Raw genomic sequence first — 19,081 nt, forward strand, 5'->3', positions numbered from 1 at the left:
TGGCACTCTAAGTAGCTTTCTCTGTTCTGGTGGGCAAAAAGAAATAAACCTTCATGTTCAGAACCCTGATCTATTTTGGAGTGCCAACTAATACATTTTTTATTTTAGCCTCTCAGCTGCTGTGGGGGAAAAAGAACTTTGTCAAAATGATGGGCAAGAAAAAATTGAAATTCATTTCTTTTCTCTCTAGAGACACTGAAGCTAATGAAATAAAACATGCAGTCATTTAAAATGCTGCAACTATGAGGCCCCAAGTCTTGAAAGCTCCTCTCACTTTGTCCCCTGTGGGACTGTAACAATTTAGCAGCAGCAGCAGCATGCCCTTGAGCCAAGATGCTAGGAAGGAAGGACTCCTTGCTAGACTTCACAAAAACAACCCCAGAGACCCATCAACGCCCGTGTCCCCAAGTGAACTGTAGTAGGACTGTAACAAGAGACACAAACTTGGCCAAATGACTAAAGGGCATCTGTAAGGGATGTCCCTGTCCTAGCCCTCTGTTGTGGCTACACAGGATTCCAGGATATATTAAAAATGTAAAACCACCTTCCTCCAAAACTTCTAGATTGTCACTCCATTTTCAGCATTGGAAAACCATACATAAACGAGGCTTTTTCTTACTAACAGAGCCTAGTCTCTACTCTCCTATGGATGCCTTATATGCCAGAAAGTCAAACTGTGGTTTTTTAAATTTCATTGTATTTTCCTTTTGATTTGCTCATATAAGTGGTATATAAGTATCTATGTTTTATTATATCTAAAAGAGATCAATATAAATACGTATTACGTATATGCCTATTTAGCAAGAATGTAGTTTTTCATAGTTAAATTTACAGTACATTTTCTCAGCGGTAGATAAAACTGCATTTTACAACCATCTTAAATTGACATCTTAAATTCCATGAAACGAGGCAGTTAGCTTAAGTCAACACCCCTTCTTATTCCGCTGTACTGCAACCAATATCACGTTTTTGTGTCATGTGGTTATGTTACAGCATCACCTATTTTTGCATTTCTTAATATATCTTCAGGTTCATTTACTATAATTTTATGAGACTGTGTTTGTTTTTTAGAGAAGGACCTGCTTTAGATAGAGGGGTCTGAAGTAAAACCCCAATCAGAGATCTACACTAAGTAGGAGAAGGTTTTTTTCAAATTATTACATATAGCCCAAGTCCCTATTTATAACACACACAAAAAAAGTCCCACTGAGGGATCCCTGGGTGGCGCAGCGGTTTAGCGCCTGCCTTTGGCCCAGGGCGTGATCCTGGAGACCCAGGATCGAATCCCACGTCAGGCTCCCAGTGCATGGAGCCTGCTTCTTCCTCTGCCTGTGTCTCTGCCTGTCTCTCTCACTGTGTGCCTAGCATAAATAAATTAAAAAAAAAAAAAGTCCCACTGAACTCTTTACAATACCAAGTAAATCCTTGCAATTAACGTAAACTGTGTGAGGTAGAGGGGAGGAGCTTTGTTTCCCATTTTGTAGTTCCTTAATGATGCTAATGACGCTTAATCCTAAACCCCTGAGAAGAACTAGGGTATAAGGTAAAAACTCAAAACTAAGAACAGAGAGACTAGACTCTGGTATGCCCGCTTTCTCTGATTATCCTGGGGACTTACTACACACTTTGTCAAGCTTCTCAGTTCTCCACACATCTTGGGACACAGGCTGTAGTAAACAACCCTGAAACTTGACAACTATTAAGTCATCCTGAGTACCTCCTGTATTTCTAACTCGGATAGTAAAAAATTCTCAGAATCCTGGTTTCAGACCTCATGAAGCCAGACTGAAGCCATCCATACAGGGCTTAATAGTACAAAGGTATGAAAGAGGAGGAAAGCAGACTGAGGGGACGGGGGGATGCAGCCCCTCTCTAAGGAAAGGGCTCCAGGCTTCCGGACGTTTTGGTGAATTCTTCCTCCAGGATTAGGACAAGTAGGACTACCCACAACTGTGTTCCAACCCACTTCCAATAACCTGCCTTAGCTGTAGCCAGAATCCAGAGTGTTCTCGAAAAGCACTCACTCAGCAGCTCCCTTGGCTAGTCCGGACTGGCAATCTCGAGCCACTGCGGCTGCCCAGCAGTGCCAACAGCGCCCAAGCAGTTGCCCTCCTCTCTGTTTAACTCAAGAAAGAGCAGTCCCGGGAAGAATGAGGATCTTACTCCGGAAGGACGCAAGGGCAGGAGTTTGACGTGTAGAGCACGAGACAAGGCCCCCACTCTTCCTTCTTTCTCTCCCAGCCCCGACTTCTGGGGTACGGGGAGGGGACCCCCAGGTCAATAAGGGAGCCACACTCGGACCGAGGCTAGTGGTCCCTGGGGCCTATCACTGAGGAACGGGGCTGAGGAGACCAGGGAGTAAGGAGAACAAGGGCTTGGGAGATGCAAAGTGCTGACACACAACAATGCACAGAAGTTAACCAGAGAAGGCGGGGGTCGGCGGCGATGTGAGGAAGTCGTCATAGTCGCCGCGCAGCCTCCCCCACCTCACAACAGATCTCTGAGACTCCCAACACCCGGCCTCTACCATAAGGGCGACGTTCCTCTCTGCCAGAGAACGAGGCCGTGCCTCAGCTCCCCAGCCAGGCGGAAGCAGGAGGGGAGGGCCGACCTCCGGGAGCGCCCCTTCAGGGGGTCTGCGATGGCGGGGGGGGGGGGGTCGCGGGGGCGGGGCATCGCCTCAGCGGGGGCTGCACCATGGCAGGGACCGGTTTCCCGGAGTCAAGGAGCTGAAGCTCCCGCCCTCCACTACCCTGCTACCCGGTTACCTCTTCGCTTCCTCGTCGTCGAGCAGCTCTGGCTCGGTCGCCGCCATTACCACATCGCACTCCGCGGCAGCCGCCATCTTACCGCCGGGACCAGAGAGGCGGGTGGGAGGCAGGCGGTGAAGAGCACTTCCGGCTGGAGCATCGAGCAGCTCAGCGGCGCTGCGCCCAGAGGGGCTCCCTCGGGCCCGTCTACCAGCGAGAGGCTCCGCTTGGGGCCAGAGCGGCCTCCCGCCCCCGGAGGTCCACGGTGGTCTCCGCGCCGGGGCGGGGGCCCAGGAACGGTTCCTGTGCGTAGGGGGCGCCACTTTATCCGTGGGTCGGAAGTGGGGGGTAGAGGAGGTTGGCGCCTCTCTAGGCCTGAGCTCTTCTCAGTATGCTGAGAGCTTCGTTGCCATAGCAACTTCCGATCCTAGAGCGTCTCCAGTTAAGGTTCAGGAGAGTCTGAGTTGGGTTGAGGACTCGATGACCCAGGACCCTGGAGGGAGAGGTTCCCCCACTACTACCTTCTCGACCTCGGAGTGTGTCCACAGCTTCCTCCCGGGAAAGGCAGGAAGACACACTTTGAGCCCAGTTCCCTCAGCTTTCATCGGCCCTTGGAAGCCCTGCCCAACCAAGCCAGGGGAACGCAGGGCGTCTTCACCCCGCGCCTTTCATCCCCTCTGGATCTCCAAGCAACAACTGGTTCATCACCCTAATGACGCTGAGCCTTTTATGAGGCTGCTTTCATGTCAGCTGCCTAGGAGTGCCATCTCAGCATTAAGCCTAGGGAGGGTGGCACGGCGCCCCCGACCCTGCCCTGGAGTTTATAAGGCAGCTCGCAGGGTGAGGTCCCTGCTCCATAGTGTCCCCAGGTCTCTCACTCTTTATAGAAATACCCTGCTCAGCACGCTTGTCTTGCCGAATGCAGTCTGGACTGGGAACTCAGAGAGGGCAAGGACACAGCCTAATCTTTGTAGTACCTCCCTCACCCAAACCAACAGTATTTGTGGAGTTTGATTACACTGGGGCTTTCTGAGGTTAAATTGGGGGAGTTTGAGGTTAAAAAAGTCAAGGGGAACTAAAATAAGGGAGCAAGTGAATTTAAAAAAAAGGATGGACTCCTTTTCTCCATTCTTCCATAGCATGTGCCATTCTTAGTAGGCTTCTTAGGAGGTCTTCCTATCACAGTGCTAAGAGAGCAGAAGCCACACCCACCAACGGGTAGGGAAGGATGAGAGAGGCTCAGTGGGTGGGAAGAGGGAAGTCATTCATCCAGCCAATCATTCACTAGCCTCTCCAAAGTGCCTACTTTGTGCTAGGTTGGGAGGGCACAGACTCAAAGACCACCTGCCCTGTCAACCAATGGCTCACGGTCTGCGGTTTACTGCAGGAAGCCAACTTGCCTTTAGACCATCTTCCCACTGTGTTCTTTGCATCTAAACCAATTCATTTACTCTCATAGCTTTAATTTTAGCTGTAGATGACCCTCAACTCTGTTGATATTTCCAGCCTGGATTTCTCAGTTGTAATTTCTAGATCTGTATATCCAACTATCTACTGGATCTCTTGGGTGTTTCACAAATCCTGGAGACATAACATACTGAAGTTGAACTTGTAGTTCTCTCCCCACTCTTCGACAAAGGAAAAAACAAATGCTATGCTTGATTCTCTTTTCCTGAATTCCTTATCTTGTCAAATTGATTCACCATTCAACTGGTCACCCAATGAGAAAGATAGGAGACTCCATAAATGCCTTCTTTCTCACTCCTGATTCCCAATTTATCACCAAGTCTTGTTGATTCTCCTATATTTCTCCATATAGTCTCCCAACTGGCCCCCAGTCTCATCTCTCTCTTTTTCACTCTTCTGTCAATGACTTTTTCTTTCTTTCTTTCTTTCTTTCTTTCTTTCTTTCTTTCTTTCTTTCTTCTTTCTTCTTTCTTTTTGTCAATGACTTTCTTAAAAGCAAAAACTGATCATGTCACTTCATTGGCATAAAATCTATCAGTGGCTTTCCACTGCTGTTGGGATACAGTTTGAGGGCAGCCCTGGTGGCTCAGCGGTTTAGCGCCACCTTCGGCCCAGGGAATGATCCTGGAGACCCGGATCATTGGCCCAGGAAGATCGTTGGGCTTCCTGCATGGATCCTGCTTATCCCTCTGCCCGTGTCTCTGCCTCTCTCTGTGTCTCTCGTGAATGAGTAAAAAACAAAACAAAACAAAACAAAACAAAAAAACAGTTTGAACTTGACCTACCATACCCAGTCTTTGATTATTTGCCTCCTTTCCACCATCAATATTGACCCCCCAAATACTTGTAGTTCCAGAAAATGCCATGATTTTTTTTTTGCCAGTTTTTTCTTCCACTCTTTTCTTCCACACCGTTCAAATCTCAAAGCAGACATAACGTCCTCCAGGAAGTTTTCTGTGATGCCCGCTGTCCCTGAAGTTAAATGCCCCTTGCTGTGCTCCCATAGCACTTCCATAATAATTCTCACCGTGCTGCCCTGTAATTGTTGGTTTAGATGTCTAGCTCCTCTAGACGGTGACGTTCTAATGAGCAGGTACCCTGTCTAATTCGTCCATTTTTCTCAGTATGTGGTTTTATGCCTGATCAGAGTAGGTGCTCCGAAGACATCTGACTAATAAGCGATTGAATAAAAAAAAGTGCTGCTGCACTATGGTAGCCTTTAGAAAAAGAACATTTGGGCATCAGAGACACGGGCCACCGCGCGTCCAGGGAGCTCAGGTGCGCTCAGGTGCACACCAGCCCAGGTGCCGTCATTCTCCCCGCCGGCCTGTGGGGGCGCTGTGTGTCCGTCCCCTGCGGGCCGCCGCCGGAATTGGTCCTGCCGGACGGAAGCTGGGGGGCGGGGCCAGTCGGAGCCTGGAAGGACCCGGGAGCGGCCGAGCGCTTGTGGCTGTGCGGCGCCTCCCTGGTCCCGGTGCGCCTGGCGGGGCCCGGCCCGGGAGCTGCGAGGGCTCCGGGAGGTACGGAGCGGGGAGGCCGCCGCGTCCGGACTGCCTTAGGAGGCGGGTCCCTGCCTCCGATCCCCCGGGGGGGGCCCCCTCGAGGGCAGTCGGTGGCGGAAGCGCCCCTGGCAGTCTCTCCCGGGGGTATCCCGTAGTTGCAGGGCCCAGGATATAGGATCCCGAGGAGGGAGGAGGGGTCTGTATCCGGAGTTTTCTCGAGAAGTGTCTGAGACACCACATCTGTATCTGCTCTCCGGGGCAGTCGAGGTCAGGGGTTCCTCCTGGAAGCCTGTGTTGGGAATGCCTCGGACGAGATCTCTGTCTGGGACCTCTCCGGAGAAGGGATTTCTGTGTCTGAGCCTCCTCCTCCGGGCTTGTCGGTTCAAGGGCAGGCACAGATTTTTCCTCTCCGAAGCCTTTTTCCCCTTAGTTTTTTTTTTTTTTTTTTTCTTTTTCCCCACTCTTTTCTTGTGTGATGTTCTTTATCTTAGCCACGGACTTGACTGGGAATTAGAGGGAATTAGTTGTGGTCCAGATAAGTCATACAGGAAAGCAAAGTACCCTCCTTATTTGCTCACTCTCCTCCAAGAGTGGCTTAAGACAGATCCACCCAAAACAGCATTCCTGCTTCTTTCTCCGTGGAGTCCTGCTTCAAGACAGGAAGCTGAGCCAGAGCTCCCTTCAGCAACTGGTCCTCCACATCCTGTGCACAGAAGGGAACGTGGACAGTGATTCCTTTAAACCAGAAACTGCCCCCCCCCCCAACCTTTGTGGCATTTACCAAGAATCTGCCGTGAGCCAGTTACTGGCCATGTACTGGTTATGACAAAGGTGCATAAAGTATAGCTCACTGTTCCGGAGCAGGACGTAGATGCATCATTCCAATACGCCCTGACCAGAGTAGGGGACAGACAGTGCTGAATCCCTGAGGCTGTGTATTTAGCCCTCTGTTTTCATCCCACCTCATACATTGTGCTCCTGTCTTTCAAGGCTGAAGGCTAAGCATGGGGAAGAGCTGCAAGGTGGTCGTGTGTGGCCAAGCATCTGTGGGTAAAACTTCCATCCTGGAGCAGCTTCTGTATGGGAACCATGTAGTAGGTGAGTGTTGTTGGGGGTAACGGCACAGTGCAAGATGTTGAAGAATAAGTAGGATGCGATCACAACATGAAAAGGCTAAAAGCTGGTGGCGGTGGCTGTTGTACAGCAAAGAGTGAAATCTGCATAATGACCCCAACCCTAGCATGTTGAAATCCGGAGAGAGGAAACCCAGTGTTTGACATAGGGAGGGAAAAGTCTCAAGTCACACTTTTGCTTAGCACGGGATTAACATGAGATTAATGTCTGTTCCTCCCAAGTCATCTAGTCGTGCCGGCCTGTTGTCAATTCCTGGCCCTCTCTCTCCTCAGCCACACATTCCTTTCCATCCCTGTCTGGTAAGCCTGTTACACTCATGTTTCCCATTTTCCTTCTCTCTGCAAACAAGTTTTCTCTTCATTTTGTCCCAGGTTCTGAGATGATTGAGACCCAGGAAGACATCTACGTGGGCTCCATTGAGACCGACCGGGGGGTGCGGGAGCAAGTGCGTTTCTATGACACCCGGGGGCTCCGAGATGGGGCTGAGCTGCCTCGGCACTGCTTCTCCTGCACTGACGGCTATGTCCTGGTCTACAGTACGGACAGCCGAGAGTCCTTTCAGCGTGTGGAGCTGCTCAAGAAGGAGATCGACAAGTCCAAGGACAAGAAGGAGGTGCATGGGAGGGGATCGGGGAGGACACTAGTGATGAGATGGAGTGGGCCTTGGGCTGGTTTTGGGGAGCCTGGCATGACTCTGTTTTTCATTCATATCCCAGGAGGTGGGGTAGGGGCTAGAGGGGGATGGAGGCCACTAGAGGCTGTCTTCCTCCTGGAGGTGGCCATGTGTTGAAGCAGCTTAACCAGAGAGGTTCCTGACCCAACCCCAGAAGCCCCCACTAATCTTTCTTTATGATGATTCCTTGCTCTTAGCTGTGAAGGCTCTTTGGTTCCCAAATCCCCCTTTAAGCTGCCGGCATTTGGGGGCTGCTCCCTCACCAGTTAACAGACTGATTGTTAGTATTGAGCGGGCATAGGTGATACAGGGCTTGTAAGGAAACTCCTGAAGGGACGGCCATATGGAGGCCAGAATTTAAACAGAGGTAGGAGAGGACAAAGCAATCACCTCCCTCTCCCCAGTCATTGTTTCTAACATAGAAAGATGTGAAACATTAACCGTTCAGACTTCCCCTTCTCTTAGGACTCCTAGGTAGTTGCCAGGGATCAACCGAAACCCAAGGTCCGTGGTACATCCTCAGGCCTCTACTCTGTCCCTCTTCCCTAGGTCACCATCGTGGTCCTTGGCAACAAGTGTGACCTACAGGAGCAGCGGCGTGTAGACCCAGACGTGGCTCAGCACTGGGCCAAGTCCGAGAAGGTGAAGCTGTGGGAGGTGTCTGTGGCCGACCGCCGCTCTCTGCTGGAGCCCTTCGTCTACCTGGCCAGCAAGATGACCCAACCTCAGAGCAAGTCTGCTTTCCCTCTCAGCCGCAAGAACAAGGGCAGCGGCTCCTTGGATGGCTGAAGAGCTGCCATCCCTTCTCTACCTTCCTAGCCTCATTCTGGCTTCTGGGGCTCTGGAAGATGTTCTCCAGGGGTGGGGTTAGGCAAGCTATCCTTCCCAGGCCAGGCAGCTGGGCTGCCCCAGGCTCAGGTCACTTTTTGTTCCCTCCCAACTCTGGGAAGTGCCGATAATCTAGGCTAGTGCCCCCAAATCCTCCCTCCCTTCCAGCTTTCATCTTACCTACCCTGCTGCCATCTGGGGCAGTTGTGGATCAATGTCCCCTACCACCTGCCCTGGATAGGAAGCAGAGCTGCCCTGCAGAAGTACCCAGTCCAGGCTCTGATTCCTGTCACAGGGGTCCCCCACTTGTGGGCTTCCTGGCCAGTGACGGACAGACACAGCCTCACACACTCACACTTATGGCACCAGCCTGGACTCCAGAGAAAGGTGTCCGGGCATCACGTATGTGCGTGTAGATACGTACACATGCGCATGTGTATGCGTGCTGGAGTCCAACTCCAACACCCTGATCTTCTGTCCTCTCCTTGGCTGGAAGAAGCCAGCCTCCTGGGAAGTGTAATTTTGGGCTTTAACTCTTCCCCACCCCCAACGTCCCAGTTGTTTTACTTCCTCTTCCTGCTCAGGGAGCACACAGCCCTTGGCCCCCTCATTGGCGAGATGGGATGGAATGATGGCTGGGCTTCACCCACTGGCTTTGGGACCCTGCAAGGCCTTTCCCCCTCTCTGGGTTTCAGTTTTCTCATCTGTAATGTGATGGGAGTTGTTTAAACCGGATCTCTCTGGATCCTCTCCAGCCCTCTGATTTGATCCTGCCTGCAGCTTCGGGCTGGCTGTTCCTGTTCCCTCGGCGTCTCCCTCTTCAAGGTGCTATGCCTACGGGCGCTGGAGGCTGAAACACTGCTCCCCACAACCACCAGGGGGCAGGAGTGCCCACCCAGTGTCCAATCAGTGGACCTCACACTGGTGGGGCCTGGTCTTCACCCCTTCCTGTGGTTGTTTTCAGCTAATAGGTGGACTTCTATTTATAAATTACCTGTGTTTCTATGCCTGCTGCCATGGTGAAGGCTGGACACGGTGCTCCTCTAGCCTTTCCTTACCTCAGATGCCTGAACAGAACAAGGCAAACCAGTAGCAGCTTCTCAGAGCTGACAGATCTGTCGGGGCTCAGAAGGGTGGTTACACTTTCAACATGCTATAAAGTGAGCTTGTCACCCACAACTTCCCGTGTCCACTTCATGCTTCTAATGTGCACACCCAGCGTAGATGAGACACTAGAGCCAGGTGACCTCTAGTACCCGCCCCTTCTCCCCAAGATGGGAGAGGTGAGCAGGGCAGGCAGCCCAGGGCTGGGCGAGTCAAAATAGGGCATAGACAGGCTCGGGCTTGAACTCATTTATTGATGCGTTGGACACAAATAAAACCACAACTGTTATCAAAAAGTTTCCCTCCCCTCCCCCCTTCTTGTCCTCCCTTGGAAATCTCTAAAAAAAGAAAAGATACAGGTGGATACTGGCAAAGTCCCATATTGTGGGGTGAAGGAGCAGTGCTGGGGGGTGGGATGGAGGTTGTAATGTTAACTTTGACAGCATGAAAATGGGTCTTGAGAGTATGTCAGCCTGGATCCCAACACTCAGCTTCACAGTGAGGGAGCTGGGTGCTGCTTGCAAGGAGGCAAAGCTGGATTTAGTGTTAGGGACCAGTTTGGGGTGAGGAGCTGGAGGGAAAGCTCTTTGTTTGGGAGGCCTGGCAGGAGGGTTGGTGTTAGCTGTGTCCAGAGTCTGAGGGAGACCTAGTGCGCCCCCCACCCACCTGGGGTTCACCAGGAATCAATGAAAGGCTGAGAGAGCTTGTGTGGGGTTGATCACCCCTGTTAAAACTGGGCCCAGCCAGAGAAATCACCCCACCTACCTCTCTCCTACCCCATCTTGTCAGCAGAGGAACCCAAAAAGCTTTCAGCCCCAGCCCCACCTTGCCTTTGCCCCCACTTAACACTGCTCCCTTTCTCCTCCACGGTCTTCTACTCCCCTGGGGTCACCTTGTCCAAATAGCCTTGAACCCTCTCCAGCTTGAGACCCCATCTGCCACCTCCAGTGATTCTCCAGAGAATCCATTGAATGGGGAGGGCCTCCACAGACTTGTCCCCAGGCTCAAAGGTAATATTCCTAGGGCCTCTGGCCATGGGAGTATAAGTCTCAAGATGGGGAAATGAGAGCACCATGGGGCTGGGGTTAGGGTTTTGCATAGATCTCTGGGATTTCTCAGTTTGTTCCCCATAAATCAGTCTGGGCAATGCAGGGGAGCCCAGCACTAGCCTGAGAAGGGTGGGGATAGAAGGTCCTTGGGCCAGGAGGGTAGTAGTGGAATCCCTAGTCCAGACTGTGTAAAGGGCAGGTGCCCTTGAAACTAGCCTAGCTCTTCCTAGATTGGGCAGGAAGTCCTAAGCTGTACAAGGCAGTCTCTTGGGGGATGGAGGAAACTGAGGCATCTGGGGAAGTAGAGCCAGGACCGTGACTGCTGGGAAATGAGTCCTGGCCTCCTCAGAAGCCTAGTAGGGGGCAAAGACGATGGGCCCTGTGGCAGGGCGGACGGCTCCTGCTGGGGTACGGAACAGAGCCGGGCCCAGGATGGGAGCTGGGAAGAGTGTGGTGGCTGCTGTGGGGGCAGGCCGGAGGGCCAGGGGCCCTGGCAGGGCACAGATGGCTGCGGCCGCAGCAGGGATCGGGCTGGGCAGGAAGCGGGCTGCTAGCGTCTTGGTGAGTTGCTTCTGCAAGGCCAGTTTCGACTGTAGAGAGGAGAAAGAGGAATGGACATGGTCTGACCCAGGAAAAATCCTATCCCTCCCAGGGCTCCATCCTTGGGCTTTCTGCTGCAGGAAAGACGTGCCTTTTAGGGTTCCAAACCTAAATCCTCCCTTCCCACCCCCAAACACTCATTCCAAAGGGCTTTCTCCACCACCTGTCTTCCTGCCCAGAGGAAGGAGGCTATGGGGAGTGGGGGGCAGAGATGGTCTCTAAGGGATGCACGCCCACCCCTTGCTCTTGACCTTGAGATTACTATCTCAGCCCACCCCCCCCCACCCCCACCCCGGAAATTCCTCTGGGCAGATCCCAAGATGGCCAACCCCCACCCCACCCCCCCAGCTCTTCCTGGGCCCAGGCAGCCTTGGGGGAGGGAGTGGCTGCCTTCCTGCCTTCCTGTCCCACCCCCCTTCCCCCCTCAGTCTCCCCAGCATGCCCTTCTGGCCCACCCTCTCCCCTCCTGACCCAGGGGCCCAGCCCTATTGCCTGGAGACAGATACCTTGAGGATACTCACAGCCAGCGCTGCATGCTTCTGCAGCTTGCTGTGCTGGCTGGAGGGCTTGGGGGGCTTCCCAGCCAGGCGGTCTTTGTGCCTCCTGCTGCTCAGGTGCTAATGGACAGATAGACAGACTGGCAACAGGATGAGGAACCCCAAGGATCCCCAAACTACTATCCTAGACTGGCTAACCCATCCTCCACCCATGAGTCACATGTTAGATGCACATTTACGAGGTGTCACCTTTGGAAGGGGAGGTAAATCTTAGCCTTTGCCCTCTAGGAGCCCACTGTCCCTCCAGCCTTCCGCCGCCTCCTCTGCTTGCTCCCCCCTGGCATCCAACACCAGTCCCACCCCCTCAGCCCTGCTCCAGCCCCAGTCCCAGGCCTCATTTCTCCCACCTGCTTGAGTTGGGTCTCTGAATTGACCTGGAGCTGACACAGAGCACAGTGAAAAGGGGCGCTGGGCCCCTGTCGGCCCCCCTGGCCCCCTGACACTCTCTTGGCCTTGTGTCCAGCTCCTCGGGGCACTGGGCGGCCCCGGCCCCTTCGGGGAACACCTCGCTGACCTTCCACCATCCACCGGTGCTTGGCTCCTGAGGGAGGAGAGATGACAGCCCATCAGCACTGAAGAGGGGCTCCAAGAGCCATGGAGACCCCCTCCGAACTAGATCAGTCTGGCTGCCCCGCTGAGCCTCCAGGCTGCTCTGCACCTGCTCTCCCTTCCGGCCACCTGAGCGTTCTCTTCCCCACCTCTGCAAGGTCCTCCCAGCTACTGTCACTTCTGGCCAGCCTCCTCCCACCCTCTTCTCATGCCTTCTCCTGGATCCAACCTAAGGACAGATGGAGGAGTTGCTTCCCGCCTTCTCCCAGTGACCCTTCAGCTCCTGCTGCCCCAGACTTCTCTTCTTAATTCTCCTACCTCAAGCATTAGCTGGAGGACCCAGAATGCCCACCCAATCACTGCTGAACACAATGTCTGTGTCACCAAGCCCTTAAGCAAAGTGCCCAGAAACTCCAGCCTGCCTGCAGCTGGCGAGAGCAGTTGGCCTGCTCCTCTCCTCCCCTAGACTCCAGCACACTGACCTGTGTTGTGAGCCTGAAGCTGAGAGGCAGAGTTCACGGTCACCTTGCACGTGGGACAGTAGAGGCGCCCCTTCTCGCCCCTGCCCTCCCCACTCACACCACTTCCCACAGCAGCCGCTGCTGGCTCAGGCCCTGGTGCCTCTCTCCCAGGCTCCGGGGAGCAGGGTGGGCAGGAGGAAGAAGAGGAAGAGGAGGCAGGATCCAAGAGGTCTGAGTGGGCCGGCTCCCTGGGTGTGGGGTCCGGAGTCAGCGTTGGCTGGAGTTGGGGGCCAGGAGGAGGGGCTGCAGGAACTGCTGGGGAGATGGAAGGCATCAAGTAAGAATCATCTTGAGACCATGATTTTAAGTAGTGGTATTACTGGGGGTGGCATGGCAGAGTGGAGGTGTCCCTGATGTAGGGATGGCCAGCATGAATTCCAGACCCCAGTCTTCCACCAACTCACTGGGTAGACCTGGGCCTCTAAGCCTCAACTTCCCCATCTGAACATATAAAGTTGGACAGAGGGGTCTCAGAAAGCCCTCATAGCCAATACTTTACAGAATTGTTAGCTAACTGTTAATTAAGCGGAAGTCACCAAAAATATGCACTGAAATATTCATAGAGCGATATTCATAATAGCATAAAACTGGAAACTTTCCAGGGTGCCTGGGTGCCTCAGTCGGCTGAGCATCTGCCTTTTCGGCTCAGGTCTTTTCTTTTTTTTTTTAAGATTTTATTTATTCATATTCATGAGTGACACAGAAAGAGAGAGAGGCAGAGACACAGGCAGAGGGAGAAGCAGGCTCCATGCAGGGAGCCCGAAGTGGAACTTGATCTTGGATCTCCAGGATCACACCCTGGGCTGAACACGTCGCCAAACCGCTGGGCCACCCACCAGGGCTGCCTTTGGCTCAGGTCTTGATCTCAGGGTCCTGGCATGGAGCCCCGTGTCCTGCTCCACGCTTAGTGGGAAGACTGCTTCTCCCTCTCCCTCTGCTCCTCCCCACCTGGCTTATGCTCTCTCTTAAATAAATAAAATATTAAAAAAAAAAAGACAAAACTGGAAACTATCCAAATGTCCATAAAAGGAGAGTATATTTTTAAAAAGAGTGTATGGTCTCTTAAGAGAGCTCTACTCACTCAAAAAAAAAAAAAAAAAGAGAGAGAGAGAGAGAGCTCTACTCAGCAATGAAAAAGACAAACTACAGCTACACGGAACAATACAGAAGCCAGACACAAAACCTCCATACTCAGGAGTCATCAAAACCAGGGGCAACTGATCGATGGCAGAAAAGTCAAGATCCCCTGGAGAGGGGTGTTGGTTGTTAAATAGTGTCACCCCCCCCAAAAAAAAAATAAATAGTGTCACCCCAAAATTCACATCTGCCTGAAACCTCAGAGTGTGATCTTATTTGGAACCACGGTCTTTGCAGATATTAAGTAGTTAAGATGAAATCATAGTGGACCGGGGGTGAGCCCTAATCCAATGACTGGTGTCCTTATAAGAAGACCATGTGGAAATAAAATAGGATAAAAACAGAGAAGGAGACAGACCACAAGAGAGTCTTAACTCTAGGAAACAAACAGAATTGCTGGAGGGGAGGGAGGTTGCTGGTGAGGTAACTTGGTGATGGGCATTGAGGAGGGCATTTGATATAATGAGCACTGGGTATTAATTATATGCAACTGATGAACCACTAAATTCTACCCCCAAATTAATAATATACTACATATTAACTAACAACTTAAATAAAACAAAACAAGACCATGTGGAGACACCGAGACATGGGGAGAATGTGATGTGAAGACAGAGGCAGAGATTGGGGGGAATGCATCTATAAGCCAAGGAACACCAAGGATGGCCAGCAACCACCAGAAGCTAGAAGAGAGGCATGGGACAGATTTTCCTCTGAGCCCCCACAAAGGAATCAACCCCAGTCACCCCTGACTTCAAGCTTCTCATCTCCAGAACTATGAAAAAGCAAATGTCTCTTGTTTTCAGCCACCCAGTGTGGTCAATCACTATAGTAGCCCTGGGAAGCTAATACAACAAGGTAGTGACTAGGAGGAGGCCCTGGGAGGGCTTCTGGATGCTTGTGTCTGGTTTCTTGATCTCAGTATTTTCAGACTGGGAAAGTTTATTGAGCTCAACACTTAAGATCTGTGCCTTTTTCTGTATGTATGGGTTATCCCAACACAAGCAAAAATAAAAAGCAGAAAGCTCCCAAACCCTCACCAAAAAACAGATTCGGACTGGGGAGTGGGGAGGAGTGGTGAAGAGTTCAGGACTGACCTTTGCTCTGCGGCTCTCCAGGGGATCCACTGGCTGGAGTCGGGGTTGGGGACACCAGCACCCCATCCCGGGCCAGGGTTTGTGGCCTCTGTTTGCTCTTGGCAGCTTCAACAGCCTTGAGTTTTCTGGCATGTTTGTGGCCTTTGTAATGTGCTTCGGCTTGATTCTGAGGAGGGGAGGGCTTGGAGTCACCATTTATTTGTTGAATCTGCATGTCCCCTCCGTGAGGGGCTCCAGCCAGACAAGAGGTGAATCCTTGTCATCACAGCTTCTGTGTGACCCTAGGGTTTATAGAACTCATTCTCATACATGAGCCCCCAGGCAAGCAGCCTCTGTCTTCCAATTCTGTCTCAGCCACTTATTAGCTGTGTGTCTCTGGGCTAGTTGCCTCACCTCTCTGAACCTCAGTTTGCTGACTCGTAAACTTTGTGGCAATAGTGACCTCACAGGGTTGTAAGAATTAAAAAGAACATGAAGAGCGCCTGGGTGAATCAGTTGGTTAAGTGGCTGACTCAATTTTGGCTCAGGTCTTGATCTTGGGATCATAAGTTTAAGCCCCAAGGTGGGCTCCACATGCAGCCAGGAGTCCGCTTGAGCTTCTTTCTCCCTCTGCCCCTGCCCTTGATCTCTCAAATAAATAAATAAAATCTTTAAGAAAATAAATAAATAAATAAATAAATAAATAAATAAATAAATAAGATAAATAGAACACAAATGACAAGGGCCTAGTACATAGAGCAGGTGCTCTACGAATGTGAGTTTACAAGTTCATAAATGCACAAATGGAAAGAATAGAGCAGTCCTCACACTTGGGGGATGTGCACCCCAGAACATTTATCCCTTTGTTCATTTTTTTCAGCAAATGGTTTTTGAGCATTTGCTCTTTGCCAGGTTCTGTGCCAGGGGCCCAGCATGGAGAAGACACGGCCCCTCCCTCCAAGTAAAGTCCTGTCCATCTCTTGCAAGGCTCATATAACCTAAAAACCTGGAGGGAACCCCTGAGTCTGGCCTTTTAGTGCCCTCCCTGCTTCAACCAGGGGTCACTGCTTGTTCCTCCCAAGTATAGGAAAGACAGGTCCCTGTGCCCCCTCCCTAGACCCTTTCACCAAGCCCCAGAGTTGTTCATACAGAAGGTAAATCTTCCCTGGGAGGCCAGAATGAAGCTTCTCCACTATGTAGGGATAGGTTGTGGTATAAAGATCAGTAGGCTGACCGTGGGGTCAGCCAGGCCTGGGTTCAAACCCCAGCTCGGCTACTCACCAGCTGTTTGGCCTCAGACAAGTCACTTAACCTCTCTGAGGCTGTTTCCTCATAAGAAAAGTGGGGATAATAGTAGCACCTCTTTCCATCTCACAAAGTATCGTGAAAACTAATTAAGGTGATGGGCATGAACATATTCAACACATTAGCTCTCAGATGCTTTAAGAACTCAGCTCCAAACCAGGCCCCTGGGACCCAGAGCAGGGAAGGGCAGTCTTCTCTCTGGCAGAAGGATCCAGAACACAGGAGAGAAGCAGAAGGGAGGGAAACGGAGTCCCCAGGGCCACTAGAGATGAGGCAGAAGAATTTGGAGAGAAGAGAGGGCAGGAAAAAAAAAAAAAAAAAAGAGAGAGGGCAGAATGGGTAAAGGACTGGGAGCGCCCCTTCTGCACCCAGAGATAGGAAATACAGAGCCCAGTCCCTCTGCCAGTCCTATTCCTTTAGGAAAGACCCCAAGAGCCAGTGTCCAGCCCTCTTCCTGCCCAGCCCCCTCCCCAGCCTGTTTCCACTACTCCCTCTCACCGCTGAGTTGAACCTCAGGTGACAGATGTTACAGGAAATGAAGAGCTTCTTCTTCAGAGGGGAAGGGACCCCAAACGTGTGGCTGATGACAGCTTTCTGGATCGGGTCCATCTGTGAAGGGGGTGGGAGGGCACAATAACTCTGGGGTCGGCTCTGGAAGTGGAGGCAATACACAATGCCAAAAACTAAAGACTATCGAGGAGGGCAGGCATCAGGACACAGGAAGAACTTCCCCATCCTTGTGGATAGAAGACCCACAAAACGAACAGTCTCTTCCTGGCTGACTTTCTCTGTTTGCCTGGGCTTCTGCCTGGAGGCAGGGGGATGGCCAGGGTCACCTCCATGATCATGAGAAATAGAACCATGTCCTGATGATCACCTTGGTATCTCTTGCTGCCCCTCTGGTCTCTGGGTTGTTTTTTATCCCCTCGTTCACAAGAATCATAACTATTGGGACAGAGCTGGGGGCAGGGAGAAGTAGGGAGGGGACAAAGAGTCTATGTTGGAAATCCTCTTCCATAACCCAGCCTTGTGCTGGGCCCCGGGGGCTAGAGGAGAGACGGCTTATCTTATCATCTCTGCCACTGTCACAGGGCCTGAGAGGGTGAGTGAGAGCATGGCCAGGGCAGGAATGGGGCCAGGAAGGGGCAGGTGGCAACACATGGAGGCCACTGGGTTCCCTCCATTGTAGGATTATTTCTTTGGAATATTAATTTATGTGTTTTTTTCCTTTTCCTTATTTTAACTTTTCTTTTTTCCCTTCTATCAAACTAAGCCTTTATGTTCCCTTTTCTCAGAGGCTGCTTACTGGTCTAAAAGCAGAAGTTGTCTGGGTTTGCCTATCAAGAGGAACTCTCCAAACCTTCCTGAGAGAACAGAGGCTTTGAGAGGAAAGCATGGTTTCAGAAACTTCCTTGAGCACAGAAAGAGGTTCTAACCCTCATCTCAACCTCACCAGGCCAGAATAGTCTACAGGATGCCCCACGATGCAGGCAACCAAAGCCATACTAGCTTCCAAGGGGCTGTGGGCATGGTGTGTCAGCGAGTGATAGAAGGGACCAAAGAACAGGAGAGCCTCCCCACATGGCTCTCAAGCTCCTGCAGACCTTTGGGTGACCCGGAGATTGGAAAGAATGGGACTCTTAAGGGCTACTGTGACTGAATTTCCCACCATCTTGTCAGGTTGGAGTAGGGCTCCTTGATGATTACACCTGATGTTTCAGAATTAAAGAAAGGGGGGTACATCTTCTAGCTCATGTAGCGAAGTAAAATTCATGCTCCCTACACTTGTCATTCACACAGATGCACATGTGGAAATACAGAGACTCAGAGTCCATGGCAGTTACAATCACAGAGCCATGCAGAAAGATACACACCCATACGCGTACAAATGGCACATTTCCACAGACAAATTCACAATCTCCCAAACCACACACACACACACACACACACACACACACACAGGTAAGACACACACCAAATACGTACAGACTTGACACAAAGACACAAAAGAAATCTCTCAGAGACACAGGTACATACATTAACTACATACAATTACCAAGGCACAAAGAATTTGTTTATAAACACACACATCCACAAGTAACACACAAAGACCCTTACAGACATAAACTAAAACTGAAGGGCACACCCCAAATGCACACAGACACGCACAGATCACCCATAAATGTCCCTATGCAAACACTCAAGGGTAACCTCCAGGCTCCAGGCCCAGCAGTTGTTATTGGGGTGGGGGTGACACCATCCCCATTCCTTGGCCTAAGGGAAAGCCGGCCCGGGGGCCCCTGTCTGGGGAGTGCCTAGTCACTCTTGGGGATGTTGCTCCTCTGGATACCCAGCTTCTGAGAGCCAGCCCAGCTGCACCCACCTTCCCTGCCCACCCCCAGGCTTGGCTGCAAGCCCCCCACCCACCAGCCCCCCATACCGTGCTGAAGTTGGGGGTGAGACTGAGCGGGGTGGCGCCATTCAAGTGGAGGGCGAGCAAGTGCTTGAAGTCCAGCGGGGGCTGCAGAGGCCTGGCAGGCAGGGGCAGGGAGGCCAGCAGGGGGCTGGGGGCGCTGGAGGCCGGGCCTGCTGCAGGAGGAAGAAGGGCAGGGTCTGAAATGGGGGAGCCACAGGGCTCGCATTGGCCTCCATGGCCAGGAAAAGAGGCTGATGGGCTTCTTGGGCATGGGGCCAGGGCAGAAACTCTTGTCTCCCTCCTCACAGAGTAGCACTGGCTAAGCCCCAGGGGCACTCCCAGCCCACTTCTGTGCCTCTTCTCGCCTCAACTGGGGGAGCAGAATCAGGGAGAACATCATTCTCAGTTCCCAG

General features: G+C 51.9%; 3 protein-coding genes across 14 annotated transcripts in view; 1 reads left to right on the plus strand and 2 right to left on the minus strand.

Moving 5' to 3' along the window:
• DNAJC7 (DnaJ heat shock protein family (Hsp40) member C7) overlaps positions 1 to 3,394 on the minus strand; it is a 29,947-nt gene extending 26,553 nt beyond the window's left edge. The window contains exon 1 of one of the 3 annotated variants that reach the window (XM_077853240.1): positions 2,769 to 3,394. In XM_077853240.1, the coding sequence (XP_077709366.1) occupies positions 2,769 to 2,845 (77 nt within the window). In that variant the 5' untranslated portion in view covers positions 2,846 to 3,394. Of the gene's footprint in view, positions 1 to 1,980; positions 2,131 to 2,768 lie in introns of those variants that run through there. The other 2 variants (XM_077853243.1, XM_077853245.1) reach the window with 2 other exon arrangements.
• Positions 3,395 to 5,585: 2,191 nt separating this feature from the next.
• NKIRAS2 (NFKB inhibitor interacting Ras like 2) lies at positions 5,586 to 9,533 on the plus strand. The gene is made up of 4 exons (XM_077853249.1): positions 5,586 to 5,737; positions 6,710 to 6,817; positions 7,225 to 7,466; positions 8,076 to 9,533. Exons 2-4 carry the CDS (start codon positions 6,724 to 6,726, stop codon positions 8,313 to 8,315), a joined length of 576 nt encoding a protein of 191 aa, XP_077709375.1. The 5' UTR covers positions 5,586 to 5,737; positions 6,710 to 6,723; the 3' UTR covers positions 8,316 to 9,533.
• Positions 9,534 to 9,692: 159 nt separating this feature from the next.
• LOC144286604 (uncharacterized protein C17orf113) overlaps positions 9,693 to 19,081 on the minus strand; it is a 53,556-nt gene continuing 44,167 nt past the window's right edge. For 4 of the 10 annotated variants that reach the window (XM_077853237.1, XM_077853229.1, XM_077853236.1 and 1 more), the window contains exons 3-9: positions 18,693 to 18,841; positions 16,751 to 16,861; positions 14,969 to 15,134; positions 12,696 to 12,989; positions 12,012 to 12,205; positions 11,614 to 11,724; positions 9,693 to 11,097 (exon numbers count right to left, since the gene is read on the minus strand). In XM_077853237.1, coding sequence (XP_077709363.1) covers positions 10,861 to 11,097; positions 11,614 to 11,724; positions 12,012 to 12,205; positions 12,696 to 12,989; positions 14,969 to 15,134; positions 16,751 to 16,861; positions 18,693 to 18,841 — 1,262 coding nt within the window. In that variant the 3' untranslated portion in view covers positions 9,693 to 10,860. The remainder of the gene's footprint in view (positions 11,098 to 11,613; positions 11,725 to 12,011; positions 12,206 to 12,695; positions 12,990 to 14,968; positions 15,135 to 16,750; positions 16,862 to 18,692; positions 18,842 to 19,081) is intronic. The other 6 variants (XM_077853231.1, XM_077853239.1, XM_077853235.1 and 3 more) reach the window with 5 other exon arrangements.

This window comes from Canis aureus, chromosome 16 (assembly GCF_053574225.1).
Source record: "Canis aureus isolate CA01 chromosome 16, VMU_Caureus_v.1.0, whole genome shotgun sequence".
Taxonomy (NCBI): domain Eukaryota; kingdom Metazoa; phylum Chordata; class Mammalia; order Carnivora; family Canidae; genus Canis; species Canis aureus.